This window comes from Pipistrellus kuhlii, unplaced genomic scaffold, assembly GCF_014108245.1.
Source record: "Pipistrellus kuhlii isolate mPipKuh1 unplaced genomic scaffold, mPipKuh1.p scaffold_m20_p_3, whole genome shotgun sequence".
Taxonomy (NCBI): domain Eukaryota; kingdom Metazoa; phylum Chordata; class Mammalia; order Chiroptera; family Vespertilionidae; genus Pipistrellus; species Pipistrellus kuhlii.
Genome location: NW_023425529.1, coordinates 32,359,070 through 32,381,311, shown reverse-complemented (window position 1 = coordinate 32,381,311; position 22,242 = coordinate 32,359,070). Strand labels below are relative to the sequence as shown.

General features: G+C 41.1%; 2 protein-coding genes, 1 long non-coding RNA gene and 1 pseudogene across 9 annotated transcripts in view; 2 read left to right on the top strand and 2 right to left on the bottom strand.

Moving 5' to 3' along the window:
- The window catches only part of AMN1 (antagonist of mitotic exit network 1 homolog), a 51,472-nt gene extending 43,558 nt beyond the window's left edge, over positions 1-7,914 (top strand). For all 5 annotated transcript variants that reach the window (XM_045587891.1, XM_036456705.2, XM_036456703.2 and 2 more), the window contains one exon: positions 7,497-7,914. In XM_045587891.1, coding sequence (XP_045443847.1) covers positions 7,497-7,570 — 74 coding nt within the window. In that variant the 3' untranslated portion in view covers positions 7,571-7,914. The remainder of the gene's footprint in view (positions 1-7,496) is intronic.
- Positions 7,915-9,937: 2,023 nt separating this feature from the next.
- On the bottom strand, positions 9,938-19,540 carry ETFBKMT (electron transfer flavoprotein subunit beta lysine methyltransferase). 3 transcript variants are annotated; one of them, XM_036456707.2, is made up of 5 exons: positions 17,109-17,128; positions 16,266-16,332; positions 14,656-15,080; positions 12,168-12,298; positions 9,938-10,774 (listed from the first exon to the last, which is right to left on the bottom strand). In XM_036456707.2, the coding sequence occupies exons 3-5, from the start codon at positions 14,970-14,972 to the stop codon at positions 10,431-10,433; spliced, it is 792 nt and encodes a 263-aa protein (XP_036312600.1). In that variant the 5' UTR covers positions 14,973-15,080; positions 16,266-16,332; positions 17,109-17,128; the 3' UTR covers positions 9,938-10,430. The 3 variants fall into 3 exon arrangements, with proteins under 3 accessions (XP_036312600.1, XP_045443845.1, XP_045443846.1); XM_045587889.1 differs by lacking the exons at positions 16,266-16,332; positions 17,109-17,128 and adding an exon at positions 19,279-19,540; XM_045587890.1 differs by lacking the exons at positions 16,266-16,332; positions 17,109-17,128 and adding an exon at positions 18,446-18,495.
- Positions 16,798-17,482, top strand: LOC123653170. Its single transcript, XR_006742815.1, has 2 exons — positions 16,798-17,175; positions 17,390-17,482. It is a non-coding gene; the product is annotated as an uncharacterized LOC123653170 (long non-coding RNA).
- Positions 17,669-18,090, bottom strand: LOC118729284 (annotated as a pseudogene).
- Positions 19,541-22,242: the final 2,702 nt, after the last annotated feature.

Here is a 22,242-nt window from a genome sequence, read left to right as displayed (position 1 = left end):
CACCAAGTGCAACTCATATACTTTTGTTAATCTCCTACACTGTACATGCATTTCAGTTTCTCTTAACTATTTAAACATATTTCACAATATTCATAGGCACTTAGGTTTAGATTTTAGAAGGGCAATAAATCAGTTAGACAATACCAATGTCTTTATGTTTAGATTGAAATAGAGAAAATCCAACAGGAAATCTGATTTAAATTGGAATTGTAGTGATATCTGAGAATTTGTTTCAGCATGGTTATTTTACAAGCAAGTTCCATAGATTTCTTAAAGAAAACATTGTCAAGATTTACCATAGGGAGCCAAAACAAAAGTATTTTAAGACCCAAGTAGTTTGCTTCCGTTTCTCTGTTACCTCAGCCTTATTTATTCATTCATTATTAATCCAACACAATAGAACTTCTTTATGAAGCCTTAGAACTCTAATCATTGTTTGTAAAAATGTGCCCAGCCTCACTTTTTCCACTGCAATTTCTAAAAAATGTCTAAATTACATTTTCCTTGATCATTTGAAAAAGTTAGTTTATTAATTTATATTTCCCTTGGTTTCTTTGTCTTGGTGCTTCAAAAGCCCTTGCCATGAATCTCTTTCAAAAAGTAGTCTCCAGCCCAGCCAGTGTGGTTCAGTGGTTGAACATCAACCTATGAACAAGGAGGTTACGGTTGGATTCCTGGTCAGGGCACATGCCCGGGCTGCGGACTCAATCCCCAGTGGGGGTGTCTGAAGCAGCTGATCAATGATTCTCTCTCATCATTGATGTTTCTATCTCTCTTTCATGTTCCTCTCTTCTCTGAATTCAATAAAAAGTATTCCTTTTTTCAAAAAGTGGTCTCCATCTATGTTAGTCATAGATTTTTAGAGGGATGGTAAAAGGTTCCTTATAAGTCATGTAAACAATTCTCTTGTTTTAAAGATAAGGGAACAGAGCCCTGGCTGAGTGGCTCAGTTGGTTGGAGTGTCCAATATACCAAAAAGGTTGCGACTTCCATTCCTCATTAGGGCACATACATAGGTTTTAGGGTAAATCACCAATCACGGTGCATACCAATTGATGTTTCTCACATCAATGTTTATATCTCTATCCCTATAAAAACATATCCGTGGGTGAGGATTTAAAAAAATTTAAAAAAAAATGGAACTGGCAGTCAAAACCTAAGTCACCTGACCCACAATCTCTTTCCCCAACAGAGCAGTTTCCTAAACCCTACAGTAATCTTCCTATAATATAATAAACTAACAGCCATTGAGTATTCCTACTAGTCAAACTCAAAGTCCTAAATACTCTATTTTTTTCATGGAGAAAAGCTATCTGAGGAGAGTGAGTAATGTTATACTGCCATCTAGCATCAAAAATTTTTAATTACAGCCGAAACCGGTTTGGCTCAGTGGTAGAGTGTCAGCCTGCGGACTGAAGGGTCCCAGGTTCAATTCCGGTCAAGAGCATGGTTGATGTTTCTCCCTCATTGATGTTTCTGGCTTTCTGTCTCTCTCCCTTCCTCTCTGTAAAAACTCAATAAAATATATTTAAAAAAATTTTTTTTAATTACATAAAATTACATCATATGCTTACTATTGGAGAGACAGTATCTTTCTATTAATGTTCAATAATAAATTCCTACAGAATAGTGACATGGAGTCAAAAGGCAAATATTTACATACAGTATTTGATAATATATTCATAACTAACAAAAATGCCAAAATACATAATCCTAGAAACACTAGCTAAAATGAAATTCTTTTCCAAGTTTATTCTTTTTCAAAATTGTATTGGTTTTTTGGGTCCATTGAATTCACATATAAATATTAGGATCATCTTGTCATTTTTTAAAAAATATATTTGAACTGGTGATAAAGTAATCATTTTATTCATATATCAGTGTAATATTTAATTTTCAAAGAAAGCAATAACATTTCCACTCAGCAGAGGTTACTTAACACAAGATTTGCAACACTGGATGAGAAAGTTGTTCACTGAGTATGGTTTGAGGAAGAAAAAAGAAGATCTCTAAATAAATAGTTTCTTAAGGCATTTTACATAGGAATACTAGTTTATCAAAACCCCAAATGGGTGCATTTCCTGTGTTTTTATTTTTATTTATTTAGTTTTTTAAAAATATTTTTTTATTTAATATATTTTATTCATTTTTTACAGAGAGGAAGGAAGAGAGATAGAGAGCTAGAAACATCGATGAGAGAGAAACATCGACCAGCTGCCTCTTGCACACCCCCTACCAGGGATATGTGCGCAACCAATGTACATGCCCTTGACCGGAATCGAACCCAGGACCTTTCAGTCGGCAGACCAATGCTCTACCAGAGCCAAACCGGTTTCAGCTAAAAATAAATCTTTATTGTTCATATTATTACAAATGTTCATTTCCGCCCCCCCTCCATTGCTCCCCTCTACCAGGTTTCCACCCCACCCTCTGCCCTTTCCCCACCTCCCATTGTCCTCATCCATAGGTACACAGTTTATGTTCAGTCTCTTCCCGCACCCCCCTCTCTCCTTTTCCCCGGGAATCATCATTTCACTCCCCTTCCATACCTCTGATTCTATTATATTCACCAGTTAATAATATTCATCAGATTTTTTAAATTCCCTTTGTTTTTAGATTTACTTGTTGATAGTTACGTATTTGTTGTTCATAGTTTTTACCTTTATTTACTTTCTCTTCCGAAAGAACCCCCTTCAGCAATTCATATAATTTTGGTTTGGCAGTGATGAACTCCTTTAGTTGTTTTTTTGTTTTTTTGTTTTTATAAGTGAAGCTCTTTATCCGGCCTTTGATTCTGAGTGATAGCTTTGCTGGGTAGATTATTTTTGGCTGTAGGTTCTTGCTACTCATTACCTTGAATATTTCTTGCCATCCCGTCTGGCCTGCATGGTTTGTGTTGAGAAATCAGCTGACAATCGTATGGGTGCTCCTTTATAGGTAACTATCTGCTTTGCTCTTGCTGCTTTTAATATTCTATCTCTGTCTTTTGCTCTTGGAATTTTAACTATGATGTGTCTTGGTGTGGTCTTCTTTGCATTCCTTTTGTTTGGGGTTCTGTGTGCTTCCTGGACTTGTAAGTCTAATTCTTTCACCAGGTGGGGGAAGTTTTCTGTCACTATTTCTTTCAGTATGTTTTTGATATCTTGCTCTCTCTCTCATCTTCTGGGACCCCCATAATTCTGATGTTGGTTCGCTTGAAGTTGTCCCAGAGGTTTTTTACATTATCTTCAACTTTCTGGATTCTCTTGTCTTCTTGCTTCTGCGGAGGAGTGTCTTCTGGTTCTTTATGTTCCAAATCTTTGACTTGATTCTTGCGATCTTCCATTCTGTTTTTAGGACTCTGTATAATATTTTTTATTTCAGACAATGTATTCTTTATTTCTTGTTGATTCCTTATTAGTCCTTGTTGATCCCTTTTCATCTCCTCATAGGTCTTATCGACCTTTTCTAGGAAATTCTTGAAAAACCTTATAAGTGTGGTTCTGAACTCTATATCCAGTCTCTTCTTGTCCTCCATTTCTTTTGTTTGTGATCTGTTTTCTTGTCTCGTCATTTTCACAGCTTCCCTGAGTTGGTAGGGTGGCTTTGTGTGCTAAGGTGTCCTATATGGTTCAGTGAGTCAGCCTCCCAGTTACCTGAGGTGGACAGTCTTGGTGTAGCCCTTTGTGGGCTGTGTGTGCAGTCTTGTTGTTAAGCCTTGCTTGTTGATATCACTGGGAAGCGTTGATCTTCAAGCCAATTGGCTATGAGGATCAGTAGTGTCTCAGCTAGGAAGGTTTCTGTATTCCGCTTGGATGGGGCGGAGTCTTGGGGTGGCACAGACAAGCTTTGTTGAATCCCGCACAATTGGTTGCAGACAAGCTTTAGATTCCTGTCTGCCCCTCCCTAGGAGAGTCCTATTGGCAGCGAATGAGGAAGCTAGACACTGGAAGGGCTTCTGTGCTCTGCTTGGATGGGGCGGAGTCTTGGGTGGTGCAGACAAGCTTTATTCAGCCCCTCCCTATGAGGGTCTGGTTTCTGAGTCCTGCAGTAATGGCTTCACACACCTCAGAGAGATCTCTGCCCACTGCCTGACAGTCTGGCCTCTCCCTGTCTGGGGCCATCTATCAGAGCAATAGGGTGGTTCTGTTTTCCTCCCGAACAAGAAAGCCAGCCACGCATTAGCTGTCCGCCCTCTCATCGCGCAGGGAGGGAGTAAGCCAGCAGCGAACTCGGCCCGCCCTCTCTGCACTCCGCAAGCAAGCCAGCAGCGAACTCTGCAGCCGCCTTTTCGCACGCATAGTTCTCCGCACCTTCACAGTTCCTGAGGTTCAGCGCACCTTCTTTCTCCTTCCCAGATGGTAGAGCCTCCTCCCAGCCAGCCGTCCGGTGCTTCAGGGTGATGTTTCCCCTGCTTTTCAGTTCTAAATTCAAATTTGTTGTGGTAGGCTGCATTCGGGTGTCTACCCTATGCCGCTATCTTGGTTTTTCCCCTTGTCAATTTTTTTTAAGAGAGGATTTTGGTGAGATTGCACTGAAACTGTAGACTTGGGGGGGATTGCCATCTTAATATTAAGCCTTTTGATACATGAACATGGATGTCTTTCCATTTATTTAAATCTAATTTTTTTCAACAATGTTTTCTAATTTTCAGAGTATAACTTTTGCTCTTTTCAAATTTATTTCTAAATAGTTTTTCTGTTTTGATAATATAAATGGAATTATTTTCATTACATTCTTGATCGTTCATTTGTGGTGTGTAGAAACACATTTGAATTTTATATATTGACCTACCCTGCAACCTTGCTGACCTCATTTATTACTTCTAATCGTTTAGAGATTCCTTAGGACATTTTATATCCAATATAACATAATCTAAAAATATAGTTTTACTTCTTCCTTTCCAACAAAATGCCTTTAGTTCCTTTTTTCTTCCCTAATCCCCATGGCTGGAACCTCAGTCCAATGTTGAATAGAAGCAGCAAGGGCAGACATTCTTATCTTGTTCCTCTTTTCAGGGGAAAGACATTGAGTGTTTCACCATAAAATATGATATTAGCTGTGGGTTTTCCATAAGGGCCCTTTATTACGTTGAGGAAGTTCCCTTCTATTCCTAGATTGTTGAATGGTTTTATCATGAGTATTGGATTTTTCAAATGCTTTTTCTGTGTCTATTGAGATGATTATGTGAGTTTTGTCCCTATTCTATAGATATGATATATGTCATAGGTAGAATAATGCCACTACCCAGAGATATCCATGCCCAGAACCTATATGTATATTATATTAAAATGGAATTTAAAAGTTATTTATTAGGCCAAAACCGGTTTGGCTCAGTGGATAGAGCGTCGGCTTGTAGACTGAAAGGTCCCGGGTTCGATTCCGGTCAGGAGCATGTACCTTGGTTGCGGGCACATCCCCAGTGGAGGGTGTGCAAGAGGCGGCTGATCGATGTCTCTCTCATCGATGTTTCTAACTCTCTATCTCTCTCCTTTCCTCTCTGTAAAAAATCAATAAAAATATTTTTTTAAATAAATAAATAAATAAATAAATAAATAAATAAAAGTTGTTTATCAGGCCCGGCTGGTATGGCTCAGTGGTTGAGCATTGACCTATGAACCAGGAGATAATGGTTCAATTGTCAGTCAAGACATATGCCTCAGTTGCAGGCTCGATTCCCAGTGTGGGATGTACAGGAGACAGCTGATCAATAATTCTCTCTCATTATTGATCTCCTTCCTTCTCTCTCTCCCTTCTCTCTTTCTCCCTTCCTCTCTAAAAGTCAATAAAAATATATTTTTTTAAATTGTTTATCAGTTGACCTTAAAATAGAGAAATTATCCCTTACTATCCAGTTGGGCCCAATATAATCATAAGTCATTACAAGTACAGGAGGGAGGCAAAAATAGGGAATCATCGAGATGAGAGCTGTCCGATGCTGTTCACTTTAAATATGGGAGAAGGCAAGGAATGTGGTGGCCTCTGCAAGCAGAAAAGTCAAGGAGGTGGGTTTGTCCCTAGAGCCTCCAAAAAGAAATGCTGACCTGCCAAAACCTGATCTTAGCCCAGTGAGACCCATTTTGGAATTCTGATCTCTAAAACTGCAATAATAAATGTGTGGTGTTTTAAGCCATTAAGGTTGAGGTAACTTATTATAATAGCAATAGGAAATTAATGCAATGTATTATATGAATTAATTTTCAGATATCAAATCAGTCTTGTATAGCTGAGATCAGTGTCAATAAATGATGGCATATAATCTTTTTTATATGTTGTTAGATTTGGTTTGTTCGTATTTTGTTGAGGACTTTTGAGTACACATTTATAAAAGGGTTGTGTGTGTGTGAGTGATATCTTTGTCTGCCTTTGGTGTCAAGGTAATACTGGCCTCATAGAATGAGATGGGAAGTAATATTTCCTCTTCTATTAGTATAGCCACTCTATCTTTATTATAGTTGTGTGCATGATATATCTGTCCATCCTTTTACTGTCAACCAATTAGAAACCTATCTTTAATCTAAATTTCCTATATAATAAATGTCAAGTTATCCTGTTCTAGTGACTGTTCCGTCCCTAACCTTTCACCTGTTGGCTTTCTTTAATCTTGTTCACTCCTTTGTAAATAGTTGCTTCATTAAACCCTGTTCAAACACCCCGTTTTAGTGCAGCATCTATTTCCTGCCAAGAGATTAAGAAAGACTATACACAGGTTAATGGTAAAATTACACAATTATTCTTTGGTTGATGAAATTACAAGAGAAAACAATATATGCCTGATTTTTAAAAGTATTTCTATGATATGTGCACTGCAGCTAATAATTGTGAGGGTTACTATTAATTAAATGTATTGTTAATTGTAGATTATCCTTATATATCATCTTATTTAATCCTTTACAGAAGACCTGAAAAAAACCAAGCCACACTTAGAGAAAGAGGGTTACATTTTATTAAGTGCAGGGCCAGAGAAAAATGTGTCTTTCAAAATCTGGGCCCCCTTACATGGAGGAAACCTTTCTTATTTATACTTTTCCTAGCTCTTTTGTCTCCCAAATTTGGAATGAGACTCCCGGGCCTTCTGGGAAAGAAGGCCTACATACTGGGAAGGGACCATGAGACCATATCTCAGAGCCTGGCCTGGTGTCAGCACTGACAACTCTGTCTGGGGCATAGTCCACGGCCTCTCTGGAATGGGAGTAATCTTATATTCCTTATTATTTAAGCAAGCAAGTATTTATAGAAGCCAAAATAGCAGGGTTAAAATTTCTTTTTCATTTTTTAAAAATTAAGGTATTATATGTGTACATATCTTACCATTGCCCCCCTCCCACTCCCATACATGCTCTCACCCCCCAGAGTTTTGCGTCCATGCAGGGTTAAAATTTCAAACAGTTTTTATATAAGATGGATGCTTCATTATAAGATACAATAATTATCATCATCTTCAGTTTTTACATAAAGACACATGAAATATCTCTGATTACTGTGAATTAATGTATTGTCAATGTTTTCTTTTGTAGATCATTCACGAGAAGTCTTGGAGCAATTAGTAGGCCCAAACAAATTAAAGCAAGTAACATGGACTGCTTATTGATGCTTATCCAAGATATACTCTTCATACTGTCAGGAAAGGATGGTCTTGGAGAATGGCTTTCCAACATATTATATGGTTTGTGAATTAACAGACCCTAATGGCTTTAATAGTGCTATTATTCTGTGTTTGTTATAAGTCATTGTCTTAGAATTTTAATCCTAGCATGCCCCTCTGATAGATTTGGGGGTAGGGGGAAAGAGCAGTGTGTTTGTTTCTTAAATAACAAAGATTTTAAATTACCTGTTTTCCCTGGAGATTTCCTTTTCCTACCTAAATATTTGAGCTGTTGTAAAAAAAATGTACCAATGTGGGATAGATTTTAAGTAAAGGTATTTCTAAAAGTATAACTACCTTTCTAGCTATTTTCTGGCTTCTGCCTTCCTGAAGTATTTAAATGCCCATTGGACAAAATAACCAGACAAGATGGAGACAAGCAATCTACTAGATACAGAGTTCAAGATACTGGTTATAAGGATGCTCAGTGAACGGAGGGGAAGAATAGATGAACTTATAACTTCAACAAAGAGATAGGAAACATAAAAATTGAGCTAGAAACATAAAAAAGAACCAGGCTATATTTTATACTTGACATGTGACATATACAGTAGTTGTGTTTACCACAGTTTTTAATTAGAGAATATGAAATACAGTACATATAATTAGTACAAAACTAGAAGACCCAAAAGTAAAAACTAGGTCTTCTTCCCACCCTAGTCTACCAGCTATCTCGTACCCTCTCAGAAGGCAACCATTTTTACCAGTTTCTTATTTATCTTTCCAGGGATAACCTAAATATATACTGCAAGCAAATGTATTTTATACACATACATACATATGTAAGTATTGTCAAACAAACTCAAAAAGAGTCTGGAGGCTTTGCTAGAGAAAAAAAAAAAAAAAAAAAGACAGATATTTATTCAAGGGTCCTAGAGTTTGCACACTGGAAACACAGCTAGGCAGACCCCGAATTATATTCTGAAGAAAAAAAGTTAAGAGTTCTTATAGTAAAAGTCACATTCCTGAGAATAGAGCCCTGTGTTTTTAGCTCTAGGTTTGGTCCAGGATGGTTATTAGCCAGATGTCAGGGGTCTGGATGCTGGATGCCAGGGTGTCTGGAGGATGGGCACCAGGAGGTCTGACCATATCCTGCGTCCTTAGGGGGTTATCCAAAGGTAAGTAAATGCCCAGGCATTGATAGAGGATGGGAAAATTAAAAAGTTTATGTTCCTAGGCTAGTTAAGACAAGAAAAATAATTGTTTCCTTATGCCTCACCTTCATACTTTAAAGCGACTCCATTTTGTATTTTCCCTTTCTTCATTGTTTTCTTTTTTTTATCACTTAAAAATTCTCCCCCCAAATTTTATTTTATTTATTGGATATTTTTCCATTGATTTAAAAAATACATATATATTTTATTGATTTTTCACAGAGAGGAAGAGAGAGAGAGAGAGGAAGAGAGAGAGAGAGGAAGAGAGAGAGAGAGGAAGAGAGAGAGAGAGAGCTAGAAACATTGATGAGAAACATCGACCAGTTGCCTCCTGAACATACCCTACCAGGGATGTGCTTGCAACCAAGGTGCATGCCCTTGACCGGAATTGAACCTGGGACCCTTCAGTCAGCAGGCTGATGCTCTATCCACTGAGCCAAACCAGTTTCGGCTGATTTTTTTTTTTTTTTTTTTTTTTTTTTTTAAGAGAGAGTGGAAGGGACAGGAAGAGACATAGAGAGAAAAGCATTGCATCGATTGGTTGCCTTTGAATAAGATTGAACCCAGGACCAGTGCTCTAACCACTGAGCAAAACTGGCAAGATCCTATCTTCATTCTTTTTCTCAATATATACATACATCTTTTTTGCATAGTGGTATTCTTTTTAAAAATTTATTTTTTATTGTTTTTTTACAGAGAAGAAGGGAGAGGGATCGAGAGTTAAAAACATTGATGAGAAAGAAACATCGATCAGCTGCCTCCTGCACACCTAGTACTGGGGATATGCCTGCAACCAAGGAACATGCCCTTGACCAGAATCAAACCTGGCACCCTTCAGTCCACAGGCTGATGCTCTATCCACTGAGCCAAACCAGTTAGGGGTACATAGTGGTATTCTATATACATTCTCCTTCACATTGTTCCGCTCTTATATCATAGTGTTTTTTGTTTTTTTTAATATATAATATTCTTTTTAAAATAGAATATTATAAAAACCTGGGATGTGTAGTGGTGGCAAAATCAATTTCTAACTAACCTTAGTAAACCATAAAAAGTCATATGGTGTCTGTACAGACTATATTGGAAATTCTAAAATCTTTATTTTTATCCTTAGTTGTCCATTAATACCCTATTATGCACTAAATACTATAGTCTTCTGTATTTTATATTTTTGTTTAATTCAACACATCACATAGTTGTTCTCAACTACAGAAACCAACTCAGCTACGATATCTAATTCTCTCCACAATTTACTACCACTGGGCACTGCCTTCTATAATTATAATCCTACTAGAGGCCCAGCGTGCAAAGTCACATGAGACCTAGACCCAGTGCACCGTAGGACCCAGCATCAAGTCCCGCCAGCACCATGGTACCCATCAATGCACCTCCTGGTGACTGCTCTTTGATAGTTAAGGCATTATGACCTCTGGGTTTTTATTATGTAGATAGTAGTAAAATTAGAAAAAAAATTACAGATAAAGATGTATATATTTGGCATAATAAAGAACTAGATACATGACAAAAGTCTAAATCTTCATATTTTGAAAACAAGATTTGTCATTTCACAGGAACTGCATTCTTCAAACTGGAGACTCTTCTAGGGTTGAACCCAAACATAGGTCTATCCATACTTGGAAGCATTTGACAGTTCAAGGCTGGAAATCCCACACTGCGCTTGTTGTCAGTCCATTGTTTTCCTGCCTAGTAGGTTCTGGAAGAGAATATTCTACCACTTTGTGCAGCTGATGCTGAATGCTGTGTCCTCTGAACTGAGGCCTGCCAGGGTCACCAATCAGTACTTGAGTTTTGTGAGTCCAAAAGCAATCCTTCAGCCATTGATGAAGACTATCTGCAAGGTCTTCATCATAAAACATATCTCCAAGCACAACAAGGTCCCACTTATCTTGTTCCAAATCCAAAATATTTTTGGTTAAAATGGGAAAAGGTTTCAGTTGGTTCAATTCACAATTCAGTGTGATAGCCATTCCTGCAACTTTAGAAAAGAACATGATGAATTGGTAATATACTAGACTGTTTGAATTCCCTATTGATTAATTTATAGTATCTCTTAATGTTTTCTCCCTTTAAAAAATTATTTTAAAATATACAATATTTTTATAGAAAGAGAAGAAAAGAAAAAGAGAAACACTGATGTGAGAGTGAAACATCGATTGGCTGCCTCCTGCACCAGTTGGTTGAGCCTGCAACCCGGGCATGTGCCCTGACCAAGAATCAAACTGGCAACCTTTTGGTACACAGGCTGACCCAACCAACTGAGCCACACTGGCCAGGGCAAAGTTGTGTGTGTTTTAACTGATTTAGAGAGGAAGGGGGGGTGGGAGGGAGAGGGAGAGGGAGAGGGAGAGGGAGAGGGAGAGGGAGAGGGAGAGAGAGAGAGAGAGAGAGAGAGAGAGAGAGAGAGAGAGAGAGGAGAGGAGAGAGGAGAGCGAGAAAGAGAGCGAGAGAGAGAGGGAGAGGAGTAGAGAGGAGACAGAGAGAAGAATCCTCTAGAGGTGAGCTTAGGAAAGTCACGAGTGCGAGGCCAAGGGAGAGCATGAGAACAAAAAGGAAGAACTATCAGTTGCTTCCTGCATGCACCCTGACCAGGGATCAAAGCTGCAACCTGGGCTGAAACCGGTTTGGCTCAGTGGATGGAGCGTCAGCCTGCGGACTGAGGGGTTCCGGGTTTGATTCCGGTCAAGGGCATATGCATTGGTTGCGGGCATGTCCCCGGTGGGGGGTGTGCAGGAGGCATCTGGTCGATGTTTCTCTCTCATCGACGTTTCTAGCTCTCTATCCCTTTCCCTTCCTCTCTGTGGAAAATCATTAAACTATATTAAAAAAAAAAAAAAAAAAAAAAAGCTGCAACCTGGGTATGTGCCCTGACTGGGAATCACATAGGCCACCCTTCAGTACACAGGATGAAACTCCAACCTACGAGCTATACCGGCCAGGTTTCCTTTTTTTGTTGAAAGATGTTTTTAGGTAAGAAAGCCTAAGGTTTATGCCAATGTAAGCTATTTATTGTGATTTTCAAATATATAAATGGATATCCTGAATGCAAAACAAACAAAAATACACCTGGAAATGTTGGAGTTTAAGGAACATTTGTTGATCTCAATAACACGAAGTCTGGTTTGTTACAGGAGAGAGGGAAACAAGCCTTGGGCTTGAGCAAGATGGCAAGTTAAAACTGAGCCCCCTGTATAAAATAAGGATCTTCAAGGATGAAATCCTCAGTGAAAAGGAAGACTAGAAGAAAATCAGATAAAATTAAAACTTATCTGTGTAGTATAGGCTATCATATTGAGGCGTCAGAGATATTTATCCTGGAAGGGGAAAAAAACAGGATGAGCTTTACAGACTTTTAAATAGGAAATCCTTACTAGGGTCTATGTCGTTGGCCAAGATCCTTGATGCCCCACTCATCTTAGCAGCGATAGCCGTAGCTCCACATCCACTCCCAAGATCTAACACAGATTTTCCTCTGACAACATCAGGATTATCCAAAAGATACCTAAGTTAGAAAAAAAATGGGGAAAGCATGGGAGAAATTCAGTAGAGCTGTTCAAAAAGAAAATCTCCTTGGGTTCAATGAACAAAGAAATAATAGAACCTAGCAGAAGCATTTGGTCTGATCTTGGCAAGTTTGGCCTGACCAGAGTGAGACAAAATGTCCATCTTAAGAACTGGCAAAGGTGGCAGAGAGAGGACCTAGTCATTTGATTACTCTTCAGCGTGTGTGAAGAACAGTACCACAGTTACTAATCAGGTGCTTCAAGTCAGCTGTTGAAAAGCTTTGAACACTTACTGTGATCCAGAACTAAGAATCCAGACTGACAAAATATTACTATAATCAGGACTCAGTACATTAGAGCCAAAACCCACCATCTCCTTTTGATTATTCATCAGCGTGGTTTTACCTACAGTTTGAATTGTCTTATAATGACCATCCAAGTCCAGTTCAACCAAAGAATTTGGACCAGGGCTAAGTGGTTACCAAACTACTGAAGATGAGTGGGAAACACTGAAATAATGAATTTCAGTGGACACTTGATCTTAGCATGAGAATAATGAAGAAGAGCAGCGACTATGGCAAAGTAGAGGTGTGCATGTCATGTCTTAAAGGGACAGCTGCTACCCATCTTCAGGTAATTGTTGCCACACAGAAATCCCATGTTCTCAGAGATGATTCCTGTTTTTCAAACCAATGCATATTTTCAATGAAATCTCTCAGGTTTTAAATGTTAGCAACCTATTTTTAAAAAGAAGTGTGTTGAGAAGCCAGAGCTGGTGTATTGAATTAAAAACATGCAGAGTATGGGCCGGTGAAGGAAGAGACCCAGGCCATCCACATCAGAGCAGCAGGTGGCTAGCTCCCTCTGTGTGGCAGCTTCCACTTTGGGAAGGTGAAAACATGGGTCATTTTGATTGAAGGTGGTTTCAATACACCCACAAAGGAAATAGAATCACAAGATTGCCTACTTCCAGATCCCAGAAGCAAGGAGGTACAATGAGCTGAGGGGAGGGCAGTCTTCTGTTCCAGGTCACAAGCTGGAGGTAGAGAGGGTGACACACAGGTGAATTGGGCAGAGGTCACTAACTTTTCGAAGACTTAACACTTAAGTGGTTATTCTAAAAGGTCACCTGGGAAAAGCAAGTTGGGAACTTATAGCAGACATCCTAAACTCAGATCCTTATAAACATGTCCAGATTCAGTGTAAGGGTTATGTGAAATGCCCAGGCAGCCACTCCCTTCTTATCACAATAAATAAAACTGAAACAAAATACATCTGTGGGTCACCAGTTTGCATTCTCTTGATTCACACAGTCTCTTAAGGATTTGACTGTACATTTGGAGTTGATAAACAATAGCTTTAATAGAAGACAGTCACTTGGAATGCCAGTACTTTTCAAATATGATGTGAGCAGTAAATCTTGGGAATTTGGCAACACAACCATCAGAAAATGGAAATCGTTTGATACTACCTGGAAAGCTTTCCATCCTCAGTCTTCTCCCCAAAGCTCTATGTTTGCATTTTGCTTTTCATTCAAGACTACATATAGCATTAACTCTGTTCGGCCATACCATTCATGTGAAAGAGAAGTCCTTACCCTTTTTGTTTTCCAGCTCTGTAACCTCGAGATATAAACAGATGAAAACATTTACCAACCCAAGAGCAAAGGCTGGATGGAAAGCTGGAAGTTCTAGTCTGTTTCAGCGGCTGTGTTTTAATAAAAAGCGTAGTGTGAATGTGAGCAAATGTCCTAAGGAGCTCTGCAGTGTGAGAGGTGGAAGGAGGGGCCTTACAATGTAGATTCGGGTCGTGAGTTCACCTGAGATGTCAATAAACCCCCAGCGAAGGAGGAGTCCTTGAGCAGCCCATTCACTCAGGTATCTTCCTGAGGACACTGTGAAGAGGCAGTGATGGAGGGTGTGAGGCCTCAGGAGCAACACTGACAGGCTAGTCTGGGAGAGCTGAACTGGGGCCTTACGTTCAAAAGTCTGGGACCCCTGCACTGGCCATACATCATGAACCATGAGCCTGAGAACAGTGTAAGGTCTGGATATTTATAGCTACCTCTGGTCTTGATGGCTGACCCAAGGACTTCTCTTGGGAAAAGAACTGTATTTGGGGAAATACCTTGATAAGCTTGGAGTAGAGAGTAAAACGATGTAACAAAGCAACCAAAAAAAAAAAAAAAAAAAACAGCTTAAGCTGCTAGAAATTAAGAGAATGTGGGTTTTTCTGTGTGTGTGGTAGGAAGGGAGGAGGGGGGAGGGGGAGAGCGGGGTAAATTCAGAGTTGAAATGGCTGAAAAGAGAAAGGACTGTTGCAAACTTAAAGGTTCCCGTTTCAGTTGGGTCACTACCTAGACAGGGCTTGGCCTCCTGGCCAGTAGATGGCCCAGTAAGGATCGCTGTGGGGCCACAGGTCAGCTCTTTCCCACCAAAACTTGCATCTGGGGGTTAAAAGCCGCAACCGGATTTCAGGGGTGAGACTGCCACTGCTGGTGACTTCAGTGTTCTCCTCCAAGAAGGCCTTCACCTCAGGGTCCAGAAAGCTCCCATTCCCTCTCCAGGCACAGCGGCCCCAGGGACACAAGGAAAGACCGCTGCTTCTCACGGCCTTCCGAAAGACACCGCCGTGGTTCAGTGCCAACGTCCTCCCAGCTGGGCTCACAGCCATCAGTCCTCCGAACCACAGGTTCCTCACCGCCGCTTATGAGAGCTGCTCCTCAGGGGCAAAGTATAGGATCTGGCTGCCAACTTGATGCCAACTGGAATCTCTAGATTTCTAAAAACAGAAATAATACTGAAAATTCCAAGGCTCACCGACATTTTCATATCCTATCACATAGTAAGAAAATATTACCAGTGTAGGCTCTGTAAGCTCTGTAGCAGATGATCCACAAGTACAAGTTGACTTTATTTTATCTTTTCAATGTATTGATTTTTAGAGAAAGAGGAAGGGAGAGAGAGCAAGAAAGAAACAATGATTTGTTCCACTTATTTATGCATTTGTTGGTTGATTCTTACATGCTCTGACCAGGGCTGGAACCTGCAGCCTTGGCATATGGGGCAACACTCTAACCCACTGGGCAGTACAAGCTCATTTTAGATGAAAGCACTGGTACATTAATTTAGGAAAATTCAATCTTTTAAAAGCATGCCTTTTTACAATGGAATCCTTTGTACAAGCATTTCATTTTGAGAGAAATCTTCAGGAACAATGCCTGTTACATAAAATAAGCTATACCTTAAAGTTCTTTCATATATAACCTAGCCAGTTTAGCTCAGTGGACAGAGCACTGGACTGTGGACCAAAGGGTCCTGGGTTCTATTCCGGTCAAGGGCATGTACCTTGGTTGCAGACTCCTCCCTGGCCTATGCCCTGGTTTGGGCTCATGCAAGAGACAACCAATCCATGTGTTTCTCACATCAAAATTTCTCTGTCCTTCCCTCTTTCTTCCACTCTCTCTAAAAATCAATGGAAAAATATCCTTGAGTGAGGATTTAAAAATAAATACAGTATAATTTAAAAAACAAACAAAAAAACCCTAGCTGCTTTGGCTTAATGGATATATCCGAGTATCAGCCTGTGGACTGAAGTCCTTGGTTCAATTCAGGTCAAGGGCACATGCCTGGGATACAGGCTTAATCCCCAGTAGGGAGAGTATGCAGAAGGCAGTCAATCAATGATTCTCATCATTGATGTCTCTCTCTCTTCCTTCAGCTCCGAAATCAATAAAAAATATATATTTTTAAAATAATGAAGTTCTTTCATACATTTAGTCACCTTTAAGCAGGCACTGTGCTTGGCAACTCTGAACAAAATAAAAGTCTAAGTAGCTTACATTCTAGGTGGGATAAGCCTAATGAACAGGCAAACACAGTCTTGCCTTTATGAAGTCCAGCCAAGAGTTATGGAGGCTAATGAAGCATAATTTTCTATAGGCAGAGGTGTACAAATTATACTGACCACACTCTACTTCAGTAATGATTGTCATAGCATAAAACATCTATGTAAACAGATTCAGGTCTTTTTCCTTAAAAAACAACACAAAAATAAAAACATTAAGGATTTCATTATAATAAAAGAACATCAACTCCCAAATTTGTATACATATGTGATGATTCATTGTTACCAAGCCTGGGTTGAAAAGACTTGTTCCAAAGAAAACCACCTTGAAAAGAAAAAGTAGGAATGAGAAAGGGCAGTTCTATTTTTTTCAACTTATTTCATTTAAAAAAAAATTATTTTTTGAGCTCATGAGTAAATTCCAAAATAGCAATACAGAAAATTTTAATATTTCTTTCTACTCAACACTCTACCTTTGTTTTGCTTCCTATAAATATACTAGATTAAAAAAACAATACTCTTACCCCTAAGTTCAATGCTAAGTACTTTCAATTATATATTTTGAGCACATAATAATGCAGAGACAATTTTCTTAAACATGTTATTTCCAGTCAGAGCTTAACAATTACTTTAGCTTCACATTATTCTGTCACAAATGATAACCAAATGGCCTAAGTAGCTAAAATCATAAAGCTATTTTAAGCCAAGTCAATGGTATGTATAAAGTTAATATAAAATAATTATACTGGTTCACATTTGTTTTGCACCTACTAGAAATGTGCCAAAACACTAAGATTTAAGAAAGAATGAGATCCTTGGGCAAAGGGGGAAGAGGAGTCATATAATAAAAAATTATTAGAAAAACACCATAGGTAAAAAGAAATAAGCCTACAATTTAACCAAATCAAGAAGGAAAGGGGAGTACATGGTTAGGGTTGATGTCATTCATGAAAATACATTTACCATTCCACCACAAACTTGTTCACTGCAAGAGCTCAGCATCAGGCTCTCCCATTAACTTTAAATATATGTATATATATATATTTTAATTGATTTTTTACAGAGAGGAAGGGAGAGGGATAGAGAGTTAAAAAAAAAATCATGAGAGAGAAACATCAATCAGCTGCCTCCTGCACACCTCCTACTGGGGATGTGCCCGCAACCACGGTACTTGCCCTTGACCGGAATCGAACCTGGCACCTTTCAGTTCACAGGCTAACGCTCTATCCACTGAGCCAAACCAGTTTTGGCCCATTAACTTTCTTTACATGGAACAGAAACCCACATTTATGACAACAGAACACTACACTGCTATTTAATCTGATAACAAACAATAGGAAAATGAAAAGGTTAGGGCTGGACTAACTTTTGGCTATCTCAATACCCCTGAAAAATAGGGGCAAAATGAGTCATTAAGAAACAGTAAAGAGCACTGTATTATGTAATGTGACTTATAAAACATTTAAAATTCCCTGTCAATGGAAAAAGCCATATTTGAAAATGAGGAATATATTGATCCTGAATTTTTACCAAAATGGTATCCCAAGCCACGCGTACGTTGGAACAAATTACAAACTCACACTCACTTGTATCACCTCAGTTTAATAATCCAATAAATGACAAAAAAGACAATAAAATCAGCACCATATAGCACACCAGCTTTGTTTTGCTCCCTCTGGATAAAATCTTCAGATTTTCCATAGTTCTACCTAGGAATCCAGTTGTAGAGTCAAATTGTGAATCCATTTCGGCTAATTTATTTTGTGTTTTCACTTCCTGGCCTATCTCTTACAGCTGTTACAGCTGTTAATGGTAAGATCTCTTACAGCCGTTACTGTGAGTCTCAGACTTTCAGTGTGTTTATTTTCTTCTCCACGGGCACTGTATCCACTATGAGCACAGCCAGAGCTCCATAGCTGCCGGAAGGTACACCTGCGCCACTCATCCTGGCAGAAGAGAGAGGGGAAAGGCACGCGGAGGGGAGGCAGGAAGGGGCCAAGGGTCACCGGACCTCGTCTTTGGGGACCAGGGCCCGGCGAATCACCAACTTCTTCCCACGACAGAAAGAGCAGTTTTAAACACGAATTATACACGTGGCTGTTTGGGACCTCTGCTCTGTTCAGCAAAAAAAATTTTTTTAAATGGTCTTATATTCACCCAAGTCAGAGATTTTCAACTGGTGAACCTCAAGAATTGTTTAAGCATGCAATACCTGACCTCTGTTCCTTAGTGTCAAATTTTAAAAATGACAACAGCCAACACAAAAATAGCAGTCTGGTGTGAATGAATCAAAATGATACCTATTTTGTCGAAACCGGTTTGGCTCGGTGGATGGGCTGTCGGCCTGCGGACCGAGGGGTCCCAGTTAGGGGCATGTGCCTTGGTTGTGGGTGCATCCCCGGTGGGGGGCGGTGTGGGAGGCAGCTGATAGATGTTTCTGTCTATCCCTCTCCCTTCCTCTGTAAAAACAAAAAATATATTTAAAAAAAATTATACCTTTTTTGGTCAGATTGGCAAAATATACACTTTTTGTTGTGCCTAAAACTTTTTGCAATTAGCTTCTATGTGCCAGGAGATGAAAAAGGTCACCGACTTAAGTATTTAGATCAGGGCTGCAGCTCAAATGCCTCCCAGGGGCCTGGCTGGCGCTGAGCGAGGGGTGCAGGCGGAGCGTGGGGTCACGGAGGGACTGGGGCCGAGGGGCGGTGGCTGCCCCGTACGGGCCCACAGAGGGCAGCCAAGAGCTCCCGGGCAGCGAGCCCTGCCGGGTCTTCTCGTTTCCCACAATAACCCCGATATGGATGCACAGGCTCCCCCCCTGGTGAATTAGGTTACAGACCACTCGGCAGGACAAAATACCTCTCGGGGCTCCAGCCTGTGAACTGGGGTACCCTCCCGAGGGGGGGTTAGCACTGAGGATACCTGGGACGGCGTTGCGCCCCGAGGCCCCACTGGACTCCTGCTGTCGGGAAGGACCGTGTTCGCCCTGACCGGCTCCAGCCCGGGCTCGGAGCGAGCACGGGAGGCGGTGTGGGCTCGGACCCTGCCCGTCGCCCCCAGCACCGCCGTTAGGATCGTGCTCAGTGGACCGCTTCCAGCGGGGTGCAGACGGACCGGGGGACGGCGCGCTCACCGGGAGGGTTCCCAGTGTCTGTGACCACGTGTGTCCCCCGAGGACAGCACCTTCCCTCCCGCCGCACCGGCTCTGCGGACCCGCCCCGGGACCCAGCAGGGGGCCCGGCTCGTCTTCTCCCGCACTTTTCCCCGGCGGCGCGCGGGCCTCGCGGTGACGCTGACCCCGGCGGCGGCGGCGGCGGCGGCGGCAGTGACCCCGGCAGCGGCGGCGCTGACCCGGGCGGCGGCGGCGCCGGTGACCCCGGCGATGGCCCCGCCCTCCTCCCCAGCAGCGCTTCCGCTCACCGGCCCCCGCGCTTTCTTAAAGGGGCCGGAGGCGCGAACCCGGAGGGCGCCCTGACCTCGCGCTGGGAGGAAGGGAACGCCAGGTTCTGATTTCTGAAGTATTCGTTCTGAGCCATTTAGGATGCTCTGTGCCCATTCTAGGCGCCGCACAGAGTGGCTTGCAAAATAGAGCATGCGCCCTTGATGATGCTTGCGTGTTTTCCGGCGTATCAGACGACGTTTGAACCGAAAAAAAGCCTGCTCAGATTGGCCAGAGTCAGAGAGGCGGTCTATTAAAAAAAGAACTGGTGTTAATTGTAAAATTAGGGGGTCGTCTTATATGCCGGAAAATACGGTACATTGAACTGTGATGAAACCATAATGTAAGGTGACCAGATCTTAGCATTGGTAAAGCGGGACAGTGAGGGGGGTGGTGGAGCGGGTTCTTGATGAAAAATTTGGTCTATATGGAGCACCAAAAATTTTCATAGAACTCAAAAATCATATTGTAAAACATACTTTTTAAATTTCAACATAAGTACAATTTACAAATATAATAAATAAATAAAAATTATGTATAGTCATAAGTGTCACTTTCAAGGCAGGCGCTAGACTTTTTGCCGCCATTATATTATAAAATATAAATAATACAAGTACTATCTGCTAAATTCAAGAAAATTTATGTACTTATGAAATAAATAAATTACTTACCTAAATTATCTGAATAGCTGATTTGTAATGACATCACTTGTTTAACTAGCTTACTAGCACGCAGTACGATGTGTATGGTCTGAGAGACAGTTACAAAATGTTTTTGTCGATGTCAATCCCCAAAACATGCCATTGTTCATTAAGCCCAAACAATGGTGGTCGAACTCTAACAACTGATCAACAATGCGAACTTTGAAAAGCAGTTCTTGATAATCAGTTCTCAACAATTATTTGTTGTTATTAAAGTTTAAATTATAAAATTAGCAAAAATAATATAAACCTCATATCCTGGCTAAATAGCCACATGGCCGCCAAAAACCGTATATTCCCTTCCCTTTCTCCCGCTGTTCCCTAGCTTGTAGGGCATTCTTTCCGAAAATCGGGACTTTTTTAAAATGCCGCGGAATGGGACACTGGACAAATTGTTAAAAATCGGGACTGTCCCGCCAAAAGCCGGACGTCTGCTCACCTTACCATAAAGGTAATGTTAATGAACGCACGATCTAAATCCGTGTGCAATGTTAATCAGTCAGGTTCTGGATGTCCATTTCCCAGCTGGGCTCAGGTAACCCACTGGCCCCTGAATTCAGCACATTCCAAAATTAACTCACCATCTCACCTGATAATAAGTAAAACTTGCTTCGTGCCTGCCAAAGGGGGGAAAAATTGTCCCAAACCAAGAACGAGGCAAACCATGTTTCTGTTTCTTACTTGGTGGTTTCAGAAATGAAGTGGCAACCACCTGTCGTTTGGGTTCTCTGCTTCTGCCTCTAGATGGGTTCTCTGCTTCCCCTGTGAACAGAATGGAACTACTATGCCTACTGCCAGTCCCAGGTGCATCCTGATCCTCTGCTTCTTGGATGGCATACTAGGGATAGGCTACACACGCAGTATCTCAGGGCATTCTGCTCTCCATTTCCTCTGTAATTACCAGTATGGTGTTTCATGACTGTGAGTAAAACTGTTTATGACTGTTCATTAATTTAGTAGCTGCTTCTTTAAAAAAATTGCTGCTGATGTAAATCTTTGTTTTCTCATCTATAAACCCTCATTTCCATATATTCACCAACTAGAGGCCCAGGGCATGAAATTCATGCGCTGGTAGGATCCCTAGCAGCTGCCGCTACCTGCTGGGTACTCCCTCCCTGCCTCCTGCCCCCCCTCCCCTGCCCCTGCCAGCTCCCAGGTGCTGAGGGAGCCAGGCAGTGGCCCCACCCTTGCCACTGCCGCTTTTGGTCACCCTGCGATCAGATCTGCAGGTCAATCAGCCCCTGGGTGAGTGGCAACCAGTGGCTCGCACCCACATTGGCCTGGTGCCACCCACCCACCTGCTCCACCTCTCATCGGGCCCATAGGAGCCAGCAGTGCCTCCACTGTTGCCAGCAGTAAGTGCCCAGTCGCCAGTGCCTGCTATGGTCTGCACTGCCCCTGGCGGTCAGCACACGTCATAGCAAGCAGTCAAACTCCCCACAGAACTCCTGGTCGAGGGGACAATTTGCATATTAGGCTTTTATTATATAGGATTCTCTTGCAAGCAATAAACCGTAATACATATTCAAGATCAATCTGCCTAAGAATTGTTTTTAACCAGCTTGTGTTCTAAGCCAGTAAATGGCAGGAACACAGAGTTATTGCTCAAGAAACCAGAGAAAGGAGACAGGTCTAACCTTTCAACAAAAGAGTATTTCCAATAAAAGTTTTGGTGCTCATCACTAAAGATGAATTTAATAATGTGAAGACATCTTATCTAAAACTTGGAACTAAAGATTTCTAGATATCCTTCCCCCTTCCTTCTAGGTTTTTCATTGATTCACTGTCAATCTCCCCTTCTCCCACCACTCCCCCTACCCCGTGCCATTGTCTTATTTCCTCCTTGTGAGAGCTTGCCTGAATTCCTGTATCCACTCTCCCTCTTCAATCCTGCCTTCCTAACACATGCTTTTAAATATATATGTATTTGCTTTATTGATTTTTTTTTTACAGAGAG